A 20143-nucleotide genomic window follows, 5' to 3' on the forward strand; every position below is an offset into this window, starting at 1 on the left:
CCCTCTTGACTGCCGCATCACACGGCTGGCTCATGTTCAGCCTGCAGTCAACCAGCACTCCGAGGTCCCTTTCACAAGTGCTGCTCTCCAGCCACTTATCACCTAACCTGTACTCATGACACCTATTCCTAGAACCCAGATCCTCTGAGCCACATCTCATGCTCTTAGCCACTCCACCACACTGGCTCTCTACATGCTCTGTGAAATGATCCGCTTGCTTTCTGGAAGCTGAGGGAACAAGATGTTCACTGCACCCTTCTAAACGCTAAAAGACTGATATTACAAGATTGGAAGGATAAATGGTCGCCACCTGTAAAGAGATAATTATTAGGTTTGTTCTTGTTTACATACTTCACAGAAATCTGCACAAAGACACATACACGTTGAAACGGTTATACTTAAATCATTGTAACCACATTGTTCTTCCCTTCTTGTCACTGCTGACTTTAAGTTGATTTACGTACTGAGCCAAGGTCAAATTTTATTTTGTATTGTTACTTTTACCCTGTATTGTTATTGTATAGGCAGAGCAGGCAAAACAATGGTGGCTACACAAAAGTTGAGAAAGAAGGCTATTTATTTGGAGAACTGACAAAATGATCTATGATATATAATGTATTGATTTTAGTATATTATACAGAATTGAAACATAGAAACAGAGTGAGTCAGAAGGGGCCTCCTGGGCCATCTAGTGAAAGAAAGCATACTGGTTTCAATTCTGTGAATTCCAGACTTGCTTTATAAAGTACAGTATTTTCAATATTTAATTTAACAGGAATGATTATATGAAAGCAACTCAAGTGATTTCTGAAACTCATAAAAAAGAAAAGGCAATGGTGCAGAAGAGCATAGCTTAAAATCTCATTTAAAACACCCCCTTCCTAACATTTGGAGAAATATTGAGGAGAGCAAGGAAATTCCATCACTGAAGGAGCCCAAGCACATGGTCTTTTTTCTCCCAGGGCTTTTTCAATAATTTATACAGTCTGCACCTTTCACTATTAAATCTGTGTTTTAACTTTGCCATCAGGTTTTTTAATGTTATATTTCTTTTGATCTTAATGTTTTATCGAGATTTTTCAGCAAAAGAAAAGAAATAAAAAAGGAAAGAAAAATGGGGTTACAATTATTCTGATTCTAACAATTCAATGATTGAATTCAATGTTTCTAACGTTTATTTATTGCTAATAGAACAGTGCCACATTTTTTCAATCTGTGTGATTTGAAGAAGACTGGCTTTAACTGTAAATTATGTGCACTATATAATAAAGCAGGCAAAAGACCTGTGCAAGAACAAAATGCAGAACCGCCAAAAGGAGTTGAGCAACAGTGTGCTGAGTCAGGCAGTGTGTTTTGCGCCCTGCAAAAAAGCCGAAAAGGGTAAAGATTAAGGAAATCAAGGGCGGCGTGACTGGGCCAGACCAGCAAAGAGGAGGAGCTTGATGGGCTTCCCAGCGCCTGACTGGGTCACTTTGTGCCAAGTCTGGCTGCTGTTTCGTAATGAGCGAACTCTTTCCTGCCACTTCTCAGCAAAACCTCAGCGGGAATCTCCGAGCGTTGCCAGAGGAGCTGCTTGCGAGAAGGTGAAGTTCTGCTCTGTAGTGGCCAAAGAGAATTCCTCCTCTTTTTAATAGCCTTCAGAGTAGCAGAAAGTCAGCTGTTCTTGTCTGCCTTAGGAAAAGAAGACTTCATTCCAGGTATGTAGCAATCCCATGCTATAGGCTAAGCTGCTTTCCACGAAAGGCAGGCAAGCTTGGAGTACCTTTGCAACAAGAGCTGGGTGATTGTTCTTCCAAAAGGCAGGAAAAATCATTTTTTCCCCTTGAGGGAAGGACTGATATGTTACTGCAGTGAGCTGTGATCAGAATGTGTGAGTTCAGGAATGCGCTGGAGCAAAGGTTAGTGCACATGCTGAGTACTGTGCTGTTGTGGTGGCCACAGCTGATTGTGTGGTGCAGTTAGGTGTGTCCATTGGCTCCAAACTTACGATACAAGTTTTCCCTTGGTGACGTTAAGCCTTCCTTAAAGGTTCTGCTTCATGTTTAGTGTCGTGTAATGTTTGGAGTGTTGAACTGAGAAGACACATGCTCTAGTCCCCACTCGGCCATGAAGATTTGGGCCAGTCGCCACCTAGCCTACCTCAGATTGTTGTGAAGATAAAATGGAGATTATGTCCCATTATGTCCCAGAGAGGAAGATCAAGATCTCTTCTTACTAATGCCAGAATTCAAGCTGCAGCAACCCAGATTCAGGCTGGACTTCGGGAAAAGCTTCCTCAGTGTCAGAGCCATACGACAGTGGGACCGGCTGCCTGGAGAGGTGGGGGGCTCTCCCACACTGGAGACATGCAGAAGGAAACTGCACAGCCCTCTGAGTGGGATGGTGTAACTTGGTGTCCTGGAACAGCAGCGGGTGGGACTTGATGGCCTTCACGGTCCCTTCCAGCTCTACTTTTCTGTGATTCTATGCTCCAACCTAAGACAAAAGATACGCCAGCTTGTAACTAACTGCAAGAAACTTTTATTGCAGAAAATCATTGAAAGTGGGGATCAATGTCCACTCCTGGATGGGTGTTTTTCAGATCTCAGGTACAGAATCCTAAATGCCAGGATAGAGAATCCGAAGTGAGATTCCTATGAAGCACGAATGGGAGACCATTTCCAGCCAGACCTGGACTGCTTCCATCAGAGAGGAGGCTGAGTCTGAGCCAAGGGCTATCAGCAACTGCTAAGCTACTTGCTGGTTTGACTTGAGTGCTTGAATTTGTTTCCTAAGGCTGGCCTTTTGGAATAAGGTATTCCTTGCTGAGAGATTGGCCACTTGGGCTGTGCACACTGCCAATTGGCTCTCCAAGCTGCCAATCTCTTCTCTCATGCACCGTCATTGTCAGTCTGGCGTATCTGGGATTTTAGTAAGAAGTCACTGGACTAAACTTGGAAGGAATGGTGCTTGTCTGGCCAAATTTTCCAGCTCTTCAGCACCTAATTTTAGCTCCTCTGTGTTCTGGCACAACACCTGCAGCTTATACACAGAGGCTTGTCTGGCATTTTTTTTTTTTTTTTTAGCAATATAGACTTTGCACTCTTCATTATCTGGTGCCTTGAAGCTGTGCTTCTTGTTTTGTTGCTCCAACTTGTATCTCTAAAACTCTTTGATATCACACTGCTGTCCAAATTTACCCTACAGCTGCATCCAGGTTCAGTGCTTGTTGCTTTTCATTCTCATTACAGAAGCCTAATAGATCCTGCCAAGTACTGTACATAACTCTTCGCAGATATCTTACATGGATCTCCAACTTGGCAAAACCCCTTTCCAGTTCTGAGGGCTCTTCCTTGAGCCATTGAGCGAGTTGGCCAGACAATAGTCCCACTGGCTGCCCTTCACCTGAAACATTCAGGAGAACAGCCTTCTCACCCCAGATAATGTAACACACAGTTGACACATGCACCAACCTGCTGCAAAATTTAGCTTTTGCTCGAACGAAGGGGACCCCTTTCCCCCTTTGATTTCCATAAATGTTTTTCAAACAACAGCCCTAGGAACCAAGGAAGGCTCAGAAGCAGCAGAATCCTAAGGCTATCTAGATAGAATCTAGCTGGCCACACGGTTTTTGGAGTCCCAGCATCAGAGACTTGTTCTAAAGACTCTGAGCCCAGTGACCCTCGCAGCAGGTGTGGAAAGAAAGGCTCTGGTTGCAGCTCGGAGGGCTCTTGGAGATGGGCTCTTGGGTGTGAGGAGTGCTCTGTCTCGTGAAGTCGCGCCTGCTCCATTCCTGCCCATTCCAAGGCCGCTTAGATGGCTGAAATGGGCTGCCTAAGTGTTTTGCACGGCGAGAGGAGCACAGAGGCGGCTTCTGCCTCCATGCTTTTCCCACAGCGCACGGAATGCCTGTTGCTGGGAATGAGAAGGATGACTGCTTTGGGCATTCGTGCTCAAGGGCTGCTGGCTGGACTCCAGAGGAATCAGAATCGGAATGTGAAGCAGAACTGTGGGGAGCTGGGAATGGAGGCCATTCTGAGCCACTGAGATGAGAGAAGCACTTATCTCACGAGGGCTGCAGTCTCCAGGTGAGCAAGCAGTCCCTGGGAATAACCAAGATGCACAACTGGCAGGAGAAGAGTTGGAGCAGACTCAGCAAGCACGGCTCCTGACCCCAAGCAGAGAGGGCGGCCCAGGGAGAGGACCAGCATGCAGCAAGGAGGTGCGCTTGTATTCAGAAGGCCCCGCCCAAAGGCATGCTCGTAAGGAGGGTTCCTGGAGAGGAGAAGTAGATTGGGCTCAACAAACTGCTCTGTGCATGCTCAGAGATTCATTCTGGGGGCTTTGTGCTTTTTGATCAATAAAGAACACTTTGCAAGGAAAACAGTCTGTGGCTTTCCAACATGTGAAGGAGGAACTCTGTCTCACAGCACCTGTAACCTTCCAAAGCCAGAGACTTACAGGCTGTCTCATTGGATTTTGTCCTGTGAGTCTTTGGATGAAGCTTCTTGGCTATATTCACCACATGTTGGGAGCTGAATTTCTCTACTTTCTTTTCAAGCAGCAGGAAGTCTGTTTGCTTATGAGCTCTTCAGTTCTCATATGCAGCTAGCGAACTATATAGCCTCCAGAAAATGAGCATCTATGCATGAACAGAGGGATTTGTTGAACCCAAACTGGAAACTACTTCTGGGAACCTTCCTTTTCAGTAACCCTGGGCTTTATCTCTCCAGGTGGGCTGCCCTGGAGAAAGGCTAATCTACACAGGCGCTCTAACAGGTTAGCCCTGCTCTCCTGATGCCGCATCATGGGGGTCAGTGACTGGACTGGGCTTGTCCTCCTCCTCTCCTTTGTCCCCTTCCTGCACCTCCGAACCCTGTTGGTTCCTATGGTTGGCCTGAACACCTGGAGATGGTGGCCTTGAGGTCACTCAACCTCCTCGGCCATCTCTCTGTCCACATTCCCAGCTCTTCCAGTCCTCATCTAGAGAGTCGGAGCCACCCTAGCCCTGGGAAATGTGCCGAAAGCTTCCTCTTTCAATCCCAGCACTGAAGAACATGTGTATACAAGTCCTGATTTGGGCCATTTAGTTATCTACATTGTCAGCCCTTCCCAGAGATTTAATCTTCTACAGGGAGATATATTTACCTTCCAATTGATGCAGGTGCAATGTAATGTCAAAAAGAAATAAAGAAAGCTGCACTAGTAAAGAGAAAATATTTCAAGAAACTATAAAGCAATGTTAGCATGTGATCATATCTGATGAGCACAAGTTGGATTTCCATCCAATCATCCGATAAGGTATTTCTTAATCGATAAGAAAGTCTGCTTAGGCCGATGCTATGCCGAAAGGCCCCAGGTTTCTTCCTCACTGTCTGAAGACACGGCCCTCTTCAAGGTACATGTGAGCGGGGCTCAAGTATATTCCTTTTTCTGTCTAAGCATTTAGATACAATGGCATGGAAACAGAGAGCAATGGCCCCTTCCTCACTGAAATCGTAGCCATGAAAAGCAATAGAAAGTTGCGAACACTATAGGGAAAGCGTTAACTGAAGGGAAATATGCGTGCATCAGCTACACATGCTGTTTATTACTGTAAGAAAATGCCATGCATGCCAAGGAACAGAAATTATCCTGTGGTATTATCAACAATCAGAAGGCGTTTATGAGAACTGTGCCTATGAGGCCTTTTGTTAATTAACTAAAACTTCCCATAGTTGTGCTAATAAACAGCAAATGTTAATAGCAGATGCTCTAAATAGATACGGTTGACTCTGCATGGTAGGGCCGCCTTGTTTTAGCAGAATAAGCTGCAACGCTATGCACACTTACTTGAGAGTAAGCCCCATGGAACGCAGGTATTTCCGAGTCAACATGCTTCGGAGTGCATTGTCATTTTACCTGATGCACAATCAATTCTAAGTTGCTTCTGCATTCATTTCCCACCAATTCTTCTTCTATCCATAGAGCCTGGTATCATATCCCACAGTATTTCCAAGGATCCCTCCAACTACAAGGGCAGATTTTGAAGGTAACAATTTAGAGGGGGCTACTAAGGAAAGGGGATGCAAGAAGATTCTGTTCTGTGAAATCAGCTCCTTTAAGAGAGTCCCATGTCACTGAGATTTCTTTAAGAAGAGATTTTTGCCTTAACAGTTAAAATCCAAGTGCTGGATCGAGTCTTGCTTAGAAGAGAACAATTGAAATCAATGATATTCAGTATAATCGGGACGAACTTAAATCCGATTAATTTCAGTGGTTTTTCTATAAGCATGACAAAGTCTGGACCCATCTCTTAGTGTGTAGAAAACATTATCCTCTCATTTCTGCTAGCTTGTCTTAAAATATATCATCTTTTGGGGGCATCCAGGAGTGCTCCCTTGAAGTTTTGGCTACTCTAGTAGAAACTCTCTACCTTTGAAACTATAAATCACAGATTATTCAGACACACCTAGAAACAAAAAGCACCGCCAAGGACAGCTGCCCTCCAGCCATGTCCAAAAGCTTGATCTTGTATTAACCATTGTGAATTTTATTTTAACATTTACAGATGGCGAAAGAGGCGAGTCCATGCCCATGTGACCTCGGAGACAAGCTCGAGTACACAGGGGTTGGCCGTGAGGTCTCTGTGGGGCACATCAAGGCCTACTTAAGCCTGCCCTCCGTCAGCACGGACAGAGCCATCGTAGTGATTCATGACATATTTGGCTGGCAACTCCCAAATACCAGATACATAGCTGATATGCTTGCATGCAATGGATTCATGTAAGAAACTGCCCTTCGTATTCTCAGCCTTATCTCGTCCAATGGGCCCCTCCTACATTATGCCGGTGTACATAAAGTCAGCCTAATGCATTTGTTTAAACATACTTTCTGTGGCGAAGGTCACATGCATATAGGCCAGGGGTCCTCGAACTTTTTCACCAGGGGGCCAGTTGAAAGGGGCTGGTGCTGCGCACGGGCCGGAAAGGTGGTGCCGGCAGTGCGTGTGAGCCAGTGAGGGGGTGCGGGTGGGTGTGTGTGGCGAGGGGAGGGGAGGCGAGGCGAGGTGGGGGGTGGGCACGCACCGCAAGGTGGGCGTGCGAGGCAGCAGCTTGCCCGCGTGGAGATCATTTTCTACGAGTGAGTCCAAAGCGATCTTCGCGCAAGCAAGCCTCCACCTCCCTGTGCGGGGGGCAAGGTGGGTGGCAGCGGGTGCACGGTGAGCCCAAAACCTCTGAGGTAGGCCGGATAATGGGCATGGCGGGCCAGGTCCGGCCAGCGGGTCGTAGTTTGAGGACCCATGATATAGAACAATGTCTTTTGAATAATAATACAAATTGTGGGCCCACAAGGAATTACAGGAGCAATAAACAAACTGGAAAGTTCCCCCATAGCAAGCTACAAGAGCATTAAGCTATTATTATTATTATTAAAAAATATTTATACTCCACCCTATATGTAAAAATGTCTCAGGGTGGCTTAGAAAAATCGAAACAAACAATCCAACAATTAACAATAATTAAAATGTGCATAAAACCAACAATAACATTTCACAAATGAAAACAAAAACAAAAACTGGAGCAAAATCAAAATGTGACTGTGAAATAGTTAAAACCAGATTCAAATTCCTAGCATTTAAAATGGTGGGCAAATAAAAAGGTTTTTACCTGGTGCCGAAAGGAATATTAAGTTGGCACCAGGTGAACCTCTCTGGGGAGCGCATTCCATAGTCTGGGCACCACCGTAGAAACGGGGTAGATGAATGGGCCTCATTCACCTGAAAATTAAATTAGACATAACGGTTCATGCTGCTTTATGTTTTATGTGCAAATTTTTAAACATAAGGATTTCTCCCCACTCAGAGGGATAAGGGCTTTGGGAAAAGGGTTCAGTGAGGTGTCTCTCAAGCCATATGGGAAAGCACCATGGGCCAAACTCAGCCAAAGTACCGGAAGTTCCCCATTCCTGTCCTACAATCACCCAATACAAAATATTTGGACTCCACAGCAGTGATCCCACTTAGAGGGATGCATGGAAGGAGAATACAGCAAAATTCATGAGAAGAGTTTACAGGCATTACTGCCAAGGATTTTGAAAAAATACATCTCAATCCCAGCTCATCCACGTCCCATATCGTTCTGCCAGTCATTTTGCTACATTTTTGGTTTTGCTTCTGCAGAATATTTTTAATACATACATCTGCAAGCCCTCACCCCAAGCAAGGAGAGATTTCATAGATTATATGAACTGTTCATCCCATAACTCAATCCCAAGGGCTGGAGAGCCAGAAAGAAGATTGCAGTCCAGGGTTCAAGTATTCTGCCAGATCTTGTGTTCTCTGCCAGGGAACTGCACAAGATTTTTGCATTTTGGACTGCACACAGAAAGGAAAGTGACTGCAGTCTTTGCTTCCCTTCAGCTGAATATTTAGTTGGCAGAATTAAGGGTTCTTCCCATTCAGGACTGCAGGAAACCAGCCTGCAACAGAAACTTGCTAATGCGGTTCAGAGATTCTGGCGGGGACAGATTTAAGAAGGAATAAAAGAGTAGTTTGTTTATGATGTATTACTGATACCAATAAACTTGATATATAAACATCTCTAAGCTGCTTACATATAAATATTAAAACATAGCATACATGGTGTGCTACTGAAAACCATTCCAACTGTAATAACAATAAAAGCAATTAAGAGAAGAGTAGCCTTGGAGCTGCATATGAGCTGCATCTAATTCAATATAAGCCGGAGAAGAGCAGGGTGAATGAGTGGTTTTCAAGAGGCATTCCAAAGATAAGGCATTTTCTGCCTGGGGGAAGGTGGGCACTTCTCTTGTCTTTGCTTTCCTTCGTGTTTAGGCACCGGAGTCTTTAACCTCTGCACAACCCACAAGCCTAATTCTCACCTCCAGGATACAAAATACGTATTTTTATCTGTTTCATTTCTCTATTGCCTAATGGCCAGACCTCTTTGAGCATGGCTCCTATGTTGCCAGTGTCTTTGCTTTCTAGCGCATACCCTCAAGACTGCAAGAAACAGCTGTTGGGACTTGTGGCTACCAGTATTTCTGACCATACATCAGGGTTGCTGGGTCTGATGGGACTTAAAATCCAAAACACATGGAGAGCAGTAGGCTGGAGAAGGTTGCCATAGGTTCTGAAAATTCTCAGATCTTTGTCAGGCCATTTGTTATACTTGTTTACATGTTTGCTTTAGAATGCGAATGAATGGATATTTTCATACTTTGTGGGGGGTCCTCCAATAGGTGAAACTGATCCTCTTATAGGTGGTCCCATTTCAAATTGAAAGGCACATGGTCATTGAAGGTTGCTACCTGAAGGTGTGTCAATGACCTACATTTTTCATGGTGTTCCCATCCTTCTAATTTTCAGCTATTACAAAGTAAAATCAGTTCAGAAATTAATGAGTTGTTATCCATTTCAAATAGATATTCAATAAGTAAATAGACCTGAGCACAATCGATACCATGCCTGGCCAGTTCATACTCCCATCCAGAGGTGGGCACTTATTCATTGCTGACTAGGTTTACCACCTGATCCGTGCACAGGAGACTTGCCAAACATCTTCCACTGCTTTAAAAATCAGGAAACTGTTCCATTAGGGTGACGCAGCAACCTGCAATGTGCGCATAGAGCAGCATGCACAGACGCCTCCGATTCTTCTAAACTACTTATTGAACCAGGGCAAGTATTTTTAACTAGTGCCAGGTAATGTGGCTTCTGTATTTAGCATACTATAAATGGCTTTCTCGCCACGGTACACTGAAAAAATGTTCTTGGTATTTGTACAGTTTTTAAAAAGAAATTTTGAAATAATTGAAATTGGTAATAGGGAAGGGAGAAAGCTTCTGTGGTAAGTTAATATTAAAGCTACATTTATGCTTTATACAGAGCAATTTGCCCTGACTTTTATAAGGGACAAGAGCCTTGGAAACCATCTAACAACAAGCAAGAATTCAACGATTGGCTAAAGTCACGGGATCCCAACAATATTAACAAGTAAGAGTTTATTCTTTGTACTGTGACTATTTGAAGATGATTGGATGACTGGACACTTTAATGTGTACATATCAATACAGGTCTTGATTAGGGGGGAAGGTACATACCACTTCTTGTTGTTGTTAGTCACGAAGTCATGTCCGACCCATCGCGACCCCATGGACAACACTCCTCCAGGCCTTCCTGTCCTCCACCATCCCCTGGAGTCCACCTAAGCTCACACCGACTGCTTCAGGGACTCCATCCAGCCACCTCATCCTCTGCCATCCCCTTCTTCTTTTGCCATCTATTGTTCCCAGCATTAGACTCTTCTCCAGGGAGTCCTTCCTTCTCATTAGGTGGCCAAAGTATTTGAGTTTCATCTTCAGTATCCGGCCTTCGAAAGAGCAGTCAGGGTTGATCTCCTCTAGGACTGACCGGTTTGATCGCCTTGCGGTCCAAGGGACTCGCAGGAGTCTCCTCCAGCACCACAATTCAAAGGCCTCAATCCTTTGGCACTCAGCCTTCCTTATGGTGCAGCTTTCACAGCCGTACATTGCAACTGGGAAAACCATAGCCTTGACTATATGCACTTTTGTTGGCAGGGTGATGTCTCTGCTTTTTAGTATGCTGTCTAGATTTGCCATAGCTCTCCTTCCAAGGAACAAGCGTCTTTAATTTCTTGGCTGCAGTCCCCGTCTGCGGTGATCTTGGAGCCCAGGAAAATAAAATCTGCCACTACCACCATGTCTTCCCCATCTATTTGCCAGGAAGTGAGAGGACCGGATGCCATGATCTTTGTTTTGCACTCTCCTCCTTCACCCGCATCAAGAAGCTCTTTAGTTCCTCTTCACATACCAATTAGAGCTTTTTTATTTGTTGTCTGGGCAACCGAATAGTATCCACTGGCCTCAGGAGGCATCTGGCAGAAGAAAATTTAAGGCTTTAAATCCCAGTCAGTCTGTTGTGTGTGTTTTGACAAGGTTTGGAGAATGAGACAGGCTCGATTGCCATGGTAGATAAATTATTCTGGGGATAGATGGTCAGGATGAGTACAAAACTGTTATTTGTCCAGGATTTCTCAGTGTTGCTTAATATTAAACAGTAATGTATCCTCCTGGACCCCTCCTTCTAAAGGCTTCTCATTTGGAGTGCTTTTCAAACACTCAGTATTGCTCCTGAATGCTCCATTGACAACAACAGTGCTTTTTACCAGCCTAGGCTGATGTGAAATCTGTGCACTCACTTGAGAATGACAAAAAGGGTTGCCATTTCTGTCGCAGTTTGATAACATCCAGATTAGGCTACTCGTCAGTAATAACAGTAAGCAAAAGACAGCAACTGATTCATACTCTTGTGTGTAACTTCAATGTCACTGGCCTCCAGTTGATTTCTCAACACAGTTCCAAGTGCCACATTTGAGCCTTTACCACCATTATTACTGCAGTACTTTAAAGTCTTGCAGAATCCCTGCATGCACCGGTTGCTGACTTCGCTCAACTTTAGGGCAAGTGGGGAGCTTGCAAGGATGTGTATGTGGCACTAGGTAGGGGAGTTGGTGTAGCCGAGCGGAAGACTAACCCGGTTGCACAGATCAGTGAGAGGAGACTTAAGGAGAGCGGTTATCAGGAAGTGACCAGTGAGAGGAAGCCTAGAGAGAACAGCTACAAGGAAGTGACCGCAGAGAAAAAGTACAGAGAGATCAGCTGATTACTCGTGGCAGATACGGGCCACCAAAGATGTAGAATGAGAGTCAGGAGGAGGTTTCTTAAATAAAGAATTCTTCAGTGGCTGCAAACACCGTTTGCAACACGATGGCAGCCGCTTAGAAAAAGAACCGGAGAAAGAGATTCAGAGTGCTGCCCGGTTTTTGCTTTGAGTAAGAAAAGCGAGGGATAAAACTGTGATGCCACCCTGTTGGAAAAGGGGCGAGAAGTATGCAGGTCCCTTGGCTTCGGCTGTACCCTGAGGGAGGTATTCGAGATGTTAAATCAACACTGTATACTTAGGTTGCAGTATCAAGGATTCTAGCAGCAGCTTGCAGTTCTGGAGAGCAACTCAGCAGAGACAGCATTGTATGTGCAACCAAAGAGTGGCAGCTCTGCCAGCGACTGTTGCCAACAGCAGATTTAATATTGAACGCAATGGCCGAAGCAGCAGATCTTTCTAACAAGAATAGCAGCAGGTGCTGACAGTCGGAGCATCATTATGAGTAGGGCAGGAAGCCTAGTGAATGGGCAACCAGAATAGAACAGTGTGGGAAAGAACAATAAATGAGGAAGGAAAAATGCCCGACCCGTGGATGTTGTCTTTGCATCCTTTTTCAGCCCTGCTGCCTCTGTCGTTGTCGTTGTCATTGCCAGTGTGGTGTAGTGGTTAAGACTGTGGGACTGGGACTCAGGTGATCTGGGTGCTAGTCCCCACTCAGCCATGGAGCCAACTGGGTGACTTTGGACCAGTCACCAACCCTCAGCCCAACCTACCTCACAGGGTTGTTGGGGGATATGATTCAGAGCAGCAGGAGAATGATGTAAGGCACCTTGTTTTCATAAGAAAAAAGCAGGATATAAATCTAAAATAAATAAATTTGTATTGTTGTTTTATTATGTTTTATAAATAAAAGATGCACCAGCATGGTGTAATGATTAAAATGCTGTACCCAGGTTCAAATTTTGGTTCAGCAGTTACATAACAAACTCTCAGCTTCTAAAATTGTCAACTATATCTTATTAAATGTGGGCCATGTATCTATACTTTTCCTTTTAAGAGATGTGCCTGCCAACTTTACCACTAATTGTCTGGGAATTTCCGGCAACTGCTTTGCCTCCGTGAACAGTACTAACCTGTCCACGTCCCCACTCTCGTATTTTCACGCCAGTCTATGAGTTCCCCTCTGGATGAGTGGTTTCTTCGCTCACATACATTTTCTGTTATAGGGAAGCAGATGTTGTCTTGGCATATCTGAAGCAACAATGTAATGCAGAGAAGATAGGTGTCATTGGATTTTGTTGGGGTGGAGCTGCTGTACATCATCTGATGTTGCATTATTCCGAATTTAGGGCCGGCGTGTCAATCTGCGGTACGTACTGAATACAACAGGGTCTATGTAAATTGACTCATCTGCATGCATTACAAATGGAAGGAAGGCAATACTTCCAGTCCAGAACATGTTTTTCTATGTATGAGGAAGCAGCCATTGAGGTGTAAAACTGTCTCACTCTCATGGACCAGCTGTTCAAAGAATATATTGTGTTCCTTGTATTTTTCCATCGCGCTAAAGTAGTTCATATTCAACACATCATGGAATCATAACCTGAAGGAATTCTATCTAGCGTGGTCTTGGTCTTTGTTCTAAGTTTTGTCTTGGCTAGCACTGACATACACACTCACATAGACACCTTCCAGAGATGATGTACAAATATACTGATGCACAGCTTGCAGCACACACAGAAAACGGGGTCGTGGGTGCGGGAGACTCTTCTCTTCACAAAGTCACTTTGCCCTTGCTGAGGGTGACCAAAGCAGTAAGAGAGGGGGCAAAGCTAGTGCATTTATGCTCCTCCTGTGCTTACTGTCATTGGTTTCTGAATGCCCGCACAAGACATCCCCCTCCTGAATGGACCCTCTTCCCAGCAGGCCAGCAACAGAGCTTTAACGGAGAAGACTGCTCATACGGTTGGACTGCCTCCTGGCAATATCCAAGAGGTCACAGTTCTGATTTTGGGTTTGGCATGAAGCAGTGAAGCGTCCTCAGAAGCTGATTTCTTGCAGCTCATCTGATGTGGCTCCATAGCCCACCTCTGTGTCACCACCATGGGTTGAAGACTAGGTGATTCTTGATGGTCTGCTATTCCAAGACTCCTCCTATATCCTTGTGTCTCTATGTTTGAAAAGCCCTTTCCACTCAAACAGCAAACCTCCTCGCCATTTCATAAATTGATTTTTAAGTTCCCCATTGTCAAAAATGGCCATCTGGCACTGCAGATTATCATTTGCGAGAATGACATTTAAATCTCCCTAGGGCTTACAGAGTTTGTTTCTTGGTTTTTTGGATCCTAGACTCCATCTCTAAAGCTAGTGAAGTGACATATCCCTAAATAATCAGTCAAAGGTTGCACAGCTGTCTCATGCAGAACCATTATTTCACTACTTTTAAGAGAAAAACAACTGTGATATGTCTCATGAAGGACAGCCTGAGGATGGGGTGCTGCAAAATCCTGTAAACAACTGATTAACGTGGCTTTGCATAACCTTTAATAATGGAGGGATTCATTTTAAACCAGGTCAAAATATTTCATGGTGCTCCTGACCTGGAATTTGTGAGTCAAACTTACTGACATCAAGATGTCTTTTAAAACCTTTTGACTCTTCATTTTTTATAGGTATAAAATTTACTTGAAGCAGAAAAATGACATATCTGTATAACTTTCCCAATTTTGAACCCTGGCACAATAAAATGTATAATCAGATTTCTGTGTTGCCAGATGTATCAATATCATTCAACAGAAGTATTATGCTTGATTTCAATCTTCTTGTTTTTGTTGAATGTATTCTAGGAGTTATCACTTTAATGGAGGATAATTACAGCTTGAAGAAACCAACATTTTACATTTTTGCAGAGAAAGATGACATCATTCCTCTTTCCCAAGTAAGCTGTTTGTTTCAAAAAGCAGATGTTATGAGTTGGTCAAAATGACCTCTCAAGAATTCCATTTCCCCATCACTACAAGCTTGAGAGTGAGTGGCCGTAAAAAGAGGTTGCTAGAATGGATCAAACCAGTTGGTAATTTTAGCCTGGCAGATTCCCTGTCATTATGAATATTAGGCGAGTGCAGACACTTGTCCTCAGAGATGGCCATTGATTGCAGGTAGATGATATTTTTGAGCCCAAGGACAAAATTCAAATTTGGGAAGGTTCCTGAGAGTCATGTGCATGAAGTAATAAACAAAGGGAGGGCTAATAAATGGGCAGAACAAAAGGGAGAGGATCATTTGGGGGGGGGGAGGTCTTCTGTTTAAAATCTGGGGAGAGCTAATATCCTGGAAGGCAGAAACAAAATTCAAGGTGATCTTGACAGGCTGGGCTGCTGGGCTGAAAGCAACAGACTGACATTCAACAGGGACAAATGGCAAGTTCTACACGTAGGAAAAGGGAACCACGTGCACAGTTGCAAGATGGGAGGCAACAATGCTGCAAGCGAGAAGGATCTTGAAATTGTTGCAGATTAGAAACTGACTACGAGTCAGCAATATGATGTGGCTGGACAAAGATGAATGCTGTTTTGGGGCTTCTTCGATAGAAGTGCACCCTCCAGATCACATGAGGTATTGGTGCTCCTCTATTCAGCACTAGTGAAGCTCCATCTTGGGTCCAGTTCTGGGCTCCACAGTTTAAGGAAGATGCAGACAAGCTGGAAAAGGGTCAGAGGAGGGCAACAAAAATGACCAGGGGGCTGGGAACAAAGCTCTACGAGGAAAGATGGAAAGACCCGTGCATGCGTAGCCTTGAGAAGACTGCGGGGAGATACGGTAGCATTGTTCAAATACTTGAAAGGCTGTCACACCGAGGAGGGCCAGGGTCTCTTCCCAGTCATGCCAGAGTGTAGGATGCAGATTAACGGGTTCTGGTTACGGGAAGCCAGGTACTGGCTGAATGGCAGGAAGAATGGTATGGCGATGGCACCAATGACCTAGGGAGGTGGTGGGCTCTCCCGCACTGGAGGTATTCAGGAGGCAGCTGGACAGCCATCTGAGAGGGATGGAGTCCTGCACTGAGCAGGGGATCGGATTCAATAGCCTTATAGGCCCCTTCCATCTCTACTGGGTCATGACCTTTTTCCCCCTGCAGTGGAGAGCAGGACACGTTCTAATGGAGAAAGTTCAGGGAACCAAGATCTAGGGTGGATGCCAGGAAGTACTTCCTGATGGTTAGGACCCCGAGGGTATGAAATGGGCTTCCACAGGAGGTGGATGAAGCCCCATCGGTGAGGGTGTTCAAGGATAGGCTGGACGTGCACATGGTAGGCATGTCATGAGTGGAACTGGCTGGAGCTGGGGGTCAGACTAGATGGCCCAGGAGACCCCTTCTGACTCACTCTGTTTCCATGTTTCTACTATTCTATGATCTAATCTACATTACCAGTTAGATTCTGCTGACTATGACCTCCACCCCTACAAACCAGGCTGAAATAAACCAGGTGGGCCAGCAATGGTTTTATTGGTATAACTCAATTTTCAAGATTTTAATATTGTATTTGCTCCTTTCTCCCTGTTCTTGGATGCACATCTTAATGTGGCAACTGTTTGAGAGTATCAGAGAAGCTGAGAGCAACCTCACCAAGAGGCCAGACTCATTCTATTCACCACTGAGAATTCTGTTCGACATAAAGGAGCGTATAAATCTTGCAAAAAAATAACCCATCTTATGATCATTTTGACGTATTTTCTCATAATGAATATCAAACCTCAGACCCGTGTTAAAACTTTGTTCTCTAACCTGTTGGGCTGGTTCACATGTTAATGGCATGTTAAATTGAGGATGGCTGGGTCACAGGTTGCCCCAGGACGTGCTCAGCCGTGCCCCTCTATTTGAATACGCAGATCCAATTGGCCTAATTGAAGATTCCTCTGACATGCAACGGAGACATTACAGGGCCGCCTGCATGCAGAAGCCACTCATCTGTTAAACGTCACTGTTGCAGGAATACAGGCATGCTGCCTTTATCACGTCTGTATCTCCTATTTTGCCCTGCAACCCAGAGTTGGCTGCTTGTAAATTACACGACATGTGAACTAGTGGTTTGTTGTTGGATTAACCACCTCGGCAAACCAGTGGTTGAAGTTCTCAGATTCAGGTGTAAAAGTTACAAAATAGTTGATGCATGCAAAAGCAAAAGAGGCATGCCCACTCCTGCTTTTAAACCAATGGGCTCTCATTACATGCAGACCAGATCTGTGGGTTAATCATGGGTTAAGCAACCCATAGTTCACCTAACAACCAATTGTAGGTTAACTTTGGACTCATTTAACCTATAATTAAACCATAGTTTCTGGGTTCACTCATCATGATGCAACCTCCAGCCAGTCTGACTGGAGGATACATATGCAGAATGGGAACAGCACACAGCTCTTGTGAGTTAATCCAGTTGATCCTAGGTTTCAAACTGATGCAAAAAATGGGCTGTGAATCCAAGCACAGTAGTCATGAAAAAGATGCATCTTTCCTCAGTCCTGTGAAAAATTGTTTGATGCCTGACCATTCAGGAGAAGGTAGAAGGTAGGGAAATGGTCCATATGAGGCAGGGCAGTTTAATTCTCCATACTGCAATACAATGTGTTTAACTGTTTGGACTGGAAATGGTATTGAAAGCCACAGCCTGACAGAAATAAGATTTCATGACCTCTTATAACATAGGATCTGCGTATGGACTGACAGGTCATGCAGCTCTAGAAATTCACAGTATTATCATTTGTTTCATTTCTATACTGCCCAAGATCCAAAGCTCTCTACTGAATTCATGTAGGGCATTTTCTGTTACAGGTTGCAGAGCTGGAAGAGAAGCTGAAACAGCAAAGCAAAGCTGATTTTGAAGTGAAAATTTATCCCGGACAAACCCACGGTTTTGTGCATCGCAAAAAAGAAGACATTAACCCTGAAGATAAACCTTACATTGAAGAAGCTCGGAAGGACATGCTGAGTTGGCTCAGCCGATATGTCTAACATGCCACATAAGCTATCAGAATGTCAGTTCACCACAGAAATGTTAAAAGTAAGGACACGAGAGCAGAAGCAAAGCCCTGCTGGATCAGAGCAAGGCCCATCTAGTCCAGCAGTCCATACACACACCAGCAAACCACATGCCCTCAGGATCCCGCAAGCAGGATGGCTGCAAGACTTCCTCCTGCCCAAGTTCCTCAGCATACTTTTCAAAGGTCTGTATCAGCAAAAGGTAGCACTGATCCCATCTCCCACTGTAAGCCATTTTCCCATTGCATGTGCCCAGACACACGAAACACACCCACCGTCAGGCTTTCATTCATGCAAAAGCGTACAGACGCAGACAGATGCAGCTGCTGCTAAAAGCAACCTCCCTGGCTAGCTCAAATGAGGCTGAGTAGGAGTTCTGCATTGATATCTGAGAGACATTCAGGATGTATGAGTGGCTGTGGGTGGGATCGCGTGGGAGAAATACAATGACAAGTGCTGATGACAAAGACAAGGGTGCTGGCAGCCAGTGTGGGATACTGGTCGGAATGCTGGACTGGGACTCTGGAGAACTGGTTCTAGTCTCTGCTCAGCCAAGCAGCTCACTGGATGATCTTGCCACAGCCATTAGTATAACCTTCAGTGCAGGGCTATTGTGAGGATGTGAGGAGGAACATTATGTAAGCCACTCTGGGTTGCTTGGAATATACATGTAATAATACATATTAAAAACAAGCCTCCGCTGGAAAACTTGGTGAAAGTCATAAAGCATCACCTGATCTGCTCTGGCCTACAAGTGAAAGGTGGGTTTCTTGGCTGGTCTCCCTTAGAACCTGTTATTTGGCCAATAATGGGAGGTGGGGCCCTTGTATTTAGTGTTAATTTCTCTGTGGTGTGGTGACATTTTGATACCTTGTACCTTTCAGGCTGCCGGTTCAAATTATACAAGGGGCTTAAAAAAGGGGACTACAAAAGATAAATATAATGTAAGCATTAGAAAATCAAAATAAGAGTTTAACAAGACGACAGACCATTTGGGAAGACTATGAAATTGTTCTGTAATTTATGGCTTATAGCTCTTAAGTGTTTCATGGGTTGTTAGGTGGAAGGCACAAGCTGCAAGATAAGGAAATAACTTTGCTTATCAATATTCCATGCCTCCTCCTTTATTAAATAAAGTTTTTAATGATGGCATGCATCTTCATTGGATAACCAAGGGGCTTTATATTATTTGTAGTGAGGCAAATTCAAGTGTAAGAACTGTTACATTCCTATTGCTTGCTGGTTCACATACTTGCTCTCTGAAGAGCCACAGCTATGGGGCGGTGCAGAAATGAAATAAAGAGCATAATTTTGGGAAAATCCTTCAAAACCTATGCTGGATAGTTTTTGTATAATTTAACAGGCATGTAAACCGGAGAATCTGAGAGAGAGCCTTTCTTGTTTTCTATCTGTATATACCTCTGACAGAACAGTGGAAGGATTAGCCATTGCCAAACCTGTATTTTGTCTCCTAATCTCGCCTTCCTTAGAGTCCTACTTTCCTATCAGGACTTGGTTATACCAGTGAAAAAAATAACCTTTATTCTCTCACAGTCCTTGCCGCCTAGTTGCCCATTTAGTCCTGAGCAGCAGCTCCTACCTTATCCTCAGTATCATGATATGGGGGTGCTGATCACAATGGAAGAGAAGATAAACGATACCCCTGAACGAAGCAGCCTTGCTGCGGCTGTGCGAAGCAGAACCTGCCACAGGCTATCCCAGCTGTGAGAGGGCTAAATGCTGGGAGGAGGTCTGCGCGGACAGGGCATACTGGTGGGGGGAAAGATATTGGAAGTTCCTTTGTTTCAAGCAATCCTGGTGGGGGAGAAGGGCACCTGGGAAAAATGCAAGTTCAGAGGATGGGTTGAAGGAACTAGAAAACATCCTTACTGCCTCTTGCTAACCTAGCTCTACAGCTCTTAAGGGATGCTACCCGGTGACCTCAGCAGCCAGGTTATAAGGACTTAGTGGCTGATGCCATGTAGATGACAACGTTCACCCACCCAAGTCAGCACAGGTCAAGGCCTGACACCAGGCAACTTGTGACCATATGAACCCAGCTTATCAGTGTCCGGAGGTTTCAGAACCTTATCAAATTAAGGTGCAACCCTATACATGCACAGGTGGATAAAAGTCCTACATTTCCAGCATTCCGCAGCCAGCATACGGAGAGGTGGGATTTGTTTCTGTCAAAACATGCATGGAATTGCACCCCTCGCTGGTCAGGTTCTGAGGATGAAACCAGCCTTGTCTTTAAGCACCTTCCTGCTGGTCATAGACCACAAGAACTGCATGCTTGTGAATGCTGAACTGCTGAAGGAAGAATAAAGGATTCTGGCCCTTCTCTTAGCATGGAAAAATGCTCAAGGAGGAAATGCAGCCGGCTTGTGAAAGAGGAATAGCAATTCCTTGTCCTTCCTTTGCCATCTTCAAAGAGGATG

General features: G+C 44.6%; 1 protein-coding gene across 2 annotated transcripts; it reads left to right on the forward strand.

Annotated features, from left to right (window-relative positions):
- Window positions 1–1455: 1455 nt before the first annotated feature.
- On the forward strand, window positions 1456–18851 carry LOC123029724 (carboxymethylenebutenolidase homolog). 2 transcript variants are annotated; one of them, XM_044442955.1, is made up of 7 exons: window positions 1456–1697; window positions 5947–6010; window positions 6530–6744; window positions 9869–9976; window positions 12892–13034; window positions 14512–14603; window positions 17496–18851. In XM_044442955.1, the coding sequence occupies exons 3-7, from the start codon at window positions 6530–6532 to the stop codon at window positions 17673–17675; spliced, it is 738 nt and encodes a 245-aa protein (XP_044298890.1). In that variant the 5' UTR covers window positions 1456–1697; window positions 5947–6010; the 3' UTR covers window positions 17676–18851. The 2 variants fall into 2 exon arrangements, with proteins under 2 accessions (XP_044298890.1, XP_044298889.1); XM_044442954.1 differs by lacking the exon at window positions 5947–6010 and having other exon boundaries at window positions 1458–1697.
- Window positions 18852–20143: the final 1292 nt, after the last annotated feature.

This window comes from Varanus komodoensis, unplaced genomic scaffold (genome assembly GCF_004798865.1).
Source record: "Varanus komodoensis strain SLA01 unplaced genomic scaffold, ASM479886v1 scaffold40, whole genome shotgun sequence".
Classification (NCBI taxonomy): Eukaryota; Metazoa; Chordata; class Lepidosauria; order Squamata; family Varanidae; genus Varanus; species Varanus komodoensis.

Coding starts and splice junctions, on each gene's coding strand:
- LOC123029724 (XM_044442955.1), top strand. CDS start 6,530: ATGGCGAAAGAGGCGAGTCCATGCCCATGTGACCTCGGAGACAAGCTC. Junction 6,745..9,868: donor CTTGCATGCAATGGATTCAT/GTAAGAAACTGC, acceptor TGCTTTATACAG/AGCAATTTGCCCTGACTTTT. Junction 14,604..17,495: donor ACATCATTCCTCTTTCCCAA/GTAAGCTGTTTG, acceptor TTTCTGTTACAG/GTTGCAGAGCTGGAAGAGAA.